At 33.6% G+C, this 7,140-nt stretch overlaps 1 protein-coding gene across 1 annotated transcript in view; it reads left to right on the top strand.

Moving 5' to 3' along the window:
* The first annotated feature begins 5,725 nt into the window (after window positions 1–5,725).
* LOC138010267 (uncharacterized) overlaps window positions 5,726–7,140 on the top strand; it is a 3,676-nt gene continuing 2,261 nt past the window's right edge. Inside the window, exons 1-2 of the mRNA XM_068857201.1 lie at window positions 5,726–6,665; window positions 6,941–7,140. The exon at window positions 6,941–7,140 is cut by the window's right edge and continues 319 nt beyond it. Coding sequence (XP_068713302.1) covers window positions 5,726–6,665; window positions 6,941–7,140 — 1,140 coding nt within the window. The remainder of the gene's footprint in view (window positions 6,666–6,940) is intronic.

The raw sequence follows: 7,140 nt of genomic DNA, 5'->3' as shown, positions 1-7,140 counted from the left end.
CCTCGAATATAGTGACGATTTTAGTCGCTCAGTAGCTAAGAATAGTCTTTGGTATTTAGATACAAGTCATCTTATAGCCAATGCTAATCAGAATGCAGGATTTGAGGCTAGACGACTTTTAACAACCGGGAATTCTGATGTCAATAGAATCATACCTCTTAATCGTTACAGTTTTTTTGAAGAGTTGGAGGGTAAGATGCTGGCACCAATGCAGCTTGAATTTACTTTGAAGCTGCCTGATGATAGAGAACTTCTTCAAAAACTTGACGCAGTTGATGATGGAAGGGTTGTCATTAACAGATTTCTACTATGGGTCCCAAAACTAACTCCAAAGGACAGGCTGTATGACAAGTTCATTGGTTCTTTTTTAAAACAGGACAAATGGACGTATCTCAGAGAAATGTATCAAATGTCAAGTCCGAGGCATGGTAGTGGATTCTTCCAGATTTCTTCCAGTATTGACAATGTTAAAGCAATTTTTGTATACCTACAACGAGCTAAAACAAGGAATTCGGCGGCAAATCCATATGAATTTGATACATATAATATCAATGCCGATCGTGGAAATGGTAGTTATTTGACAACATGTCGTCTAGAAATATGGAAATGGTGTCTTTTATGCCGAAGCTGAATATGATTCTGAAAGTAAAGTGAAGAATATTCAACGATTTAATGTCTTATGCAATGAGAAGAAATGATTACAACACCGGAACGCAGTTGAATCTAGCCAATTACAACAGTTTATACTCACTGATCTATTTCAATCTATCATATCAGGCAGAGAAAGTGACAAGAGATCCCAAACAGTTGATTTTTAGGTACAAACTCAATGCTAATAGTTCTGGCGACAGTCCTTTCAGTGTACATGCTGTCGTTTTATATGAAGAAACAGTCGTCATTGACAAAATCGGAAATGAACTGGTTATAGTGTAAAAAAGTCGATGGCACCAACTATAGGACATTTTTCATATATGTTTTGTGAACCATGAATTTATATAACATATATTATATACAGTAAATGACTGAACTTTTTCAAATCAATGTTAGACTTTCAGAAAATCAAAAAAAGAATATGAGTAATGCTTACCATAAAAGGGAAACAATTGTTCTGAGACTGACAAATGATTGTCTTCATGGAAACGATACTCTTTATGTTCCGGCAATGATGAAGAAGAGATTGGAAAAAAATCGCAAATTGAACAAAGGAATGGACATCAAATTAGCCAAAACGAATATCAGGAAACAAGTCGGTGGAAGTCTTTTGAGTACAGTATTAACACTTGGAAGATCATTCGCACCAACAATTGCAAAAACGCTTGGATTAAGTGCTTTGGGAGGACTAGCGAGCGAAGGTGCTTCTCAATTGGTTAAAGCAATCTCTGGGAAAGGATTACAGACGGGTGGTTTTCTCATACCACAAGACAAAATCAAGAAGCTGATAGAATATAAACATCTTTTATCGACGAAACAAAAACAGGATATATTAAATGCCCTTCAATCGGGCTCAGGTGTTCGTATAAAACCGACCAAAACACAATCAGGTGGATTTTTAGGCACTCTGTTAGCTAGCATCGGTATTCCACTAGCTATTGAAGCCATAAAAAAGATGACTGGAAAAGGAGCACCGAGGATAGGTATACCACCTTGGTTGAAAAATGGTACAGGAGCACCTAGAATGGGAATGCCTAAAATACCCCCTCCATTTTATAGTTATCCGCCATATGTGACTGGTAATGGTAAAAAAAAAAAAAAAAACCTCGACCAAAAAAGGAAAAGGACTGCTGTTAGGAAAAAACTCGCCTTTTCGAAACATTCCAATCATAGGAGACATATTGTGAAACCAAAAGTTCACAAAAACACCCCTTTGAGTAACCATGATCTAATAAAATGGTGTAAATATTTGAATATACCAATCAATGATGTACTGTCAAGAGATGAAAATGTTCCACATAACCATAAACAGGCGTTATTCATCTACAATCTTGAACCAGCTTATATGTCAGGATCTCACTGGGTAGCCACTTATGTTAAGGATAATGTAATAAATTATTTTGATTTGTTTGGTATGCCACCTTTTCAAGAAATGGTAAATCATGCCAAAAAGAAAAATCTGACTTTGTTACATCAAAACAATCAGATACAAACATACAAACAACAACTTGTGGGTATTTCTGTTTATACTTTCTAAATGAAATGAATAAGGGTAATTCGTATTATGATTTACTACAAGTGTTTGACATACATGATACAATGAAAAATGAAAAATTTATTGAAAGTTATTTTAGAAATATCTAACATATATAATATATGAGATCATATTGTGTAAAACAGAAAAAGGTAACCGATTGTGTACCAGGAAGTGAAAAATATCAACAGACAAAGAATGGTCGAACTATGTTAAAATGTATATGTGCAGAATGTGGTATTACGAAGACTAAGTTTGTAAAAAGGCAACAGGGAAACGGACTAGCCCGTTTGAAGGGGCGGGCATATTAAGCACTGTTGGTGATACAGCAGCAGAATTATTTTTAACCAAAGAAGTACCTTATCTTGGCAAAAAAGCAGTTGAAATGGGTAGATATTACACATCAGAAATGCTACGAGATCCAAAGTTGCAGAAGAAAGCCATTGATTATGCTTTGGATAAACTCAATCCAGCAATTCAAAATGTTGGATCACAAGCTTTAAAGCAATTGTCAACAAAAATAAGACCGAATAAAAAATACACAACAAATAGAAAAGATCTAGACGGTGGTGCTCTTGATATTCACAAAGCTATTGGTAAATTACCAAAACCAAAAAGCGGATGGACGCTTCCTGGGCATCATTACACAGGACCTTATAATGATTTGGAAAATCAACTGAAGTATGACCCAAAAACTGGTCAAATATTGGAAATATATGATTTGCCGACCGGCAAAACTGATGCTATAGCCATGCAACACGATGTTGATTATTCCGTCTGCAAGGATGATAGGAAATGTAAAAACAAAGCAGATAGGAAAATGGTTCAAGCTTTAGACAACGTACCGTATAATGAAAGACAATGGGGGCATTGGTTGGCAAGAAATGTTATCAATACAAAGCAGAAACTAGGTCTAGGAGTTTCAAAAAACGGAAAAAGCCGTCGAGTGAAGAAAACTGGCAAGAAAAATTAGCAGATGAGTTACATGCATACATAAGACGCAACTTTACTCGGCGGCGTGTAATCGTAAATCATATCGATGAAATATGGGCAAGTGATCTAGTTGAAATGCAACAGTTTAGCAAATGGAACAAAGGTTATCGGTATCTTCTTATGGTTATTGATGTTTTCAGCAAATACGGTTGGATTGTCCCATTGAAGGATAAGAAAGGCTGATCTGTCACTGAAGCATTTAAAACAATATTCAAGGAAGGCAGAAAACCACAATATTTATGGGTTGATAAGGGAAAGGAGTTCTATAACAAACACTTGAAAGACTTATTAGAGAAAAATGGGATACATATGTACTCCACTGAAAATGAGGAGAAATCCTCAGTGGTTGAAAGGTGGAATCGAACAATTAAATCCAAAATGTGGAAACAGTTCACTGTTCAAGGTAATACAATGTATCTCGATATGCTGTCCAAACTAGTGAAACAGTACAACAACACAAAACATTCAAGCATAAAAATGACACCTGTAGAAGCTAGCAAAAAGAGCAATGAAGGAACCGTTTACTTCAATCTATATGGTGATACAGAAACATTAAAACAAAAACCAAAATTTAAGGTTGGTGACAAGGTCCGAATATCCAAGTATAAACGGAATGTGTTCGACAAGGGTTATACACCAAATTGGACTGAAGAAGTGTTTACAGTTGATAAAATCCAATACACTAATCCAATAACATACAAACTAAAAGATCTCAGAGGTGAAGATATTCCATGGAGTTTTTATGAACCTGAATTATTAAAAGCAAAGCAGGATGTTTTTCGTATTGATAAAGTCATTCGGAGAGACTATAAGAAGAAGCAAGCTCTGGTAAAATGGAAGGGATACAGTGATGATTTCAATAGCTGGATACCATTGAAAGATATTGAAAACATATAAAACATTTAAACCGATGTTATGTAGCATATAGTAATAGTACCTATGGTTTAATACTGTGTTCGCTACTTGTAGCCAAAAATATTAATTGTTTCTGGCTATATTTTAAACGCACCTTTTTAAAGCTACTTAAAAAAAATGTATAATAATATATATGGATGATAATCTGACATATTTTATGAATTTGATTGGAGAACTCAACAAATTACGTCAACAAAAAAATAAACTAGAAAAAGAAATAAATGTCGTCAAAGATCTATTGAGAGAAATTAAGGATTTAAACCAAATGTATAATAAAATTGATGAATTGATTAAAAGAGATTAATTGTTTTTGGCTACATTTAAACGCACGTGTAAAATCGATTTAAAAAATAAAATATATAGGTATATTATTATACCGATATAAAATGGAACTTCAAAAGACAAATTATAAAAATGACACACTAAAAGTCGAAATCAATTGTTATATCGATAAGAAAAACAAAATATGGTTTCGCGGAAAAGAAATAGCTTTGATACTGGAATACAAAAACACATGTAAAGCAATCATGGATCATGTTCATAAAGACGACAAAAAATTTATGGTCTGCAAAATAAAGCCAAAAGCAAGGGGTAACAAAACGTTACCCCTTGCTGAGAGCCCTGAAACTGGGGGTAACAAAACGTTACCCCTTGCTGAGGACCTTGAAAAAGCCATTGAATGTTTATTCATAAATGAATCTGGTTTTTATTCCCTAATTCTTTCTTCCAAACAACCTAAAGCAAGAGAATTCAAACATTGGGTTACAAGTAAAGTTTTACCATCAATCAGAAAAAAAGGATATTATGACACAAAAAGCAAAAAATTATTGATTGAAAGTGAATATGACTTGCATTGCAAAGTGGTATCATTTATAAGAGACAAATATTGTGAAGCTCTTATGATTGCAGGTCTTGGTGAAAATCAAAGGACTCAGAATATAAGATCGTCATCGTGGAGGAAAGGATATATGTCGGGACAGTGTGATCTCATGATAGTGAATCCAACAAGCAAATACAATTCTTTGTGCATTGAATTCAAAAGCCCTACAGGTTCATACAATGTGTCTGGGCAACAACTTCATATGAAAAAGATGTATGAGAAAAATAAATGGAAATATATAATGAGCAATTCTTATGATGATGTGATATTCGAAGTGATCAAACACATGGAAGAAAGCAACAGATACATAAAACGCAGACCAAAAACAGATTAAACGCACATAGGTACTTAAGAAAATAAAAACATATAGTATTATTATGGAAAATGAAAAAGTCAAAGCAAAAAGAGAGCGAGGAAGACCTCGTTTATTCACAGACATAGAAAGAAAACAACGAAAAACAGATTACATGCTCAACAAGCCTTGGTATTGTTACATATGCGAAAATGGCAAAAATTACAGTTTAGCCGGCAAACACAACCATCTTCGGACAAAAAAACATTACGAAAAAGCATTAATTCATAATAATCCTGAAAATGAATAATTCCTAATAATTTATCCTACATTGACAGTTCATCGTGTTCATAACTGGACACTTCGAATTTTGACCACATTCAAACGCACATGCATAAGTACTTAAAGAAATAAATATATAGTTAATATATAAATGAAAAATGATATCTCACACAATAATATGAACAAGAGCGATCTTAAAAAGCTCAGTAAATCAGAACTAATCACATTGCTATTAAAGCAAGATAAAAAACCAGTACCAGCACCAAGGACTGTAAAACCAGGAAAGAGTGTAAATCAAATGGTACAAGATTATGAAAACAACATAATTCTTCCACCAATAGAATTCAGGGATAAACCAATCCCAAAACCAAGAACCAAAAGACCGGTTCCAACACCAAGGACTAAGATTGAGCAAACAGAAAAAGCTCTGAAAGGGTTCACAAAGTCTTATGAGATAAACATCAAAAATAAAAGAGACCCACTTGTGCAACTGCAAAACACAAGAAAGGCTGTTGCTAACCATATTGAAAACATATTAATATCAATGAAAGGACTAAAATTCGTTGAAACGCTCAAGGTAACATTTACAAAAAAGTCAAATGGAGAAATAGTGTATAAGACCGCATATTTCAACAGTCCAGCTCAAACTATCATAAATAACACAGAAATAGACAAATCCCTTGAAGTATCAAAACAAGGCATACTAAATAAGATCGCAGTTTGGATTTCAGAGGGATCTGGTTGGACTGTTGAATCAGTTGAAAACCATTATCTCAATATCGTAAAATATGAACCAATCAAAGGATCATCATACATTAAACTACCACATGAACTCAGAAACAGTTCTCAAAGTTTAATAAACATAAAAAACAGTGACAAAGAATGTTTTAGATGGTGCCATATTCGACATCTTAATCCTCAAGACAAAAATCCTCAAACAATAAAAAAATCAGATAAAGCATTCATTGAAAATTTAAATTATTCAGGAATTGAATTTCCAGTGACTATCAAACAGTACAACAAAATAGAAAAACACAATGAGATCAACATCAATGTATTTGGTTATGAAGAAAAACAAAAATATCCCATTTATGTGTCAAAAGAAAAGTATGAAGATTGTATGAATCTGCTTCTTATAACAGAAAATGAAAACAAGCACTATGTATTAATCAAAGATTTCAACAAGTTTATGTACAATCAAACAAAGAGAGGAAACATTTTTGCATGCATTGTCTTCAGTGTTTCAGTTCTGAAAGAGTATTAACTGATCATAAAGAAAACTGTATCCAAGTGAATGGAACACAAGCGATTAAAATGCCAACAAAAGATGGCAACATACTAAAATTCAATAATTTCCATAAACAACTACCAGTTCCATTTGTAATATATGCAGACTTCGAAGCCATAACTGAAAAAATACATGGATGTCAACCCAATAATAACAAATCATTTACTGAAGCTTATCAGAAGCATACAGACTGTGGTTATGGATACAAGGTTGTTTGTTGTTATGATGATAAATACACGAAACCAGTACAAATTTACAGAGGTGAAAAAGCCGTTTACAAATTTATGGAAGCTATGCTAGAGGAA

Source organism: Montipora foliosa, chromosome 7 (genome assembly GCF_036669935.1).
Source record: "Montipora foliosa isolate CH-2021 chromosome 7, ASM3666993v2, whole genome shotgun sequence".
NCBI lineage: Eukaryota > Metazoa > Cnidaria > Anthozoa > Scleractinia > Acroporidae > Montipora > Montipora foliosa.
Note: the sequence above shows the minus strand (reverse complement) of the source record. Positions and strands in the feature narration are given on the sequence as shown.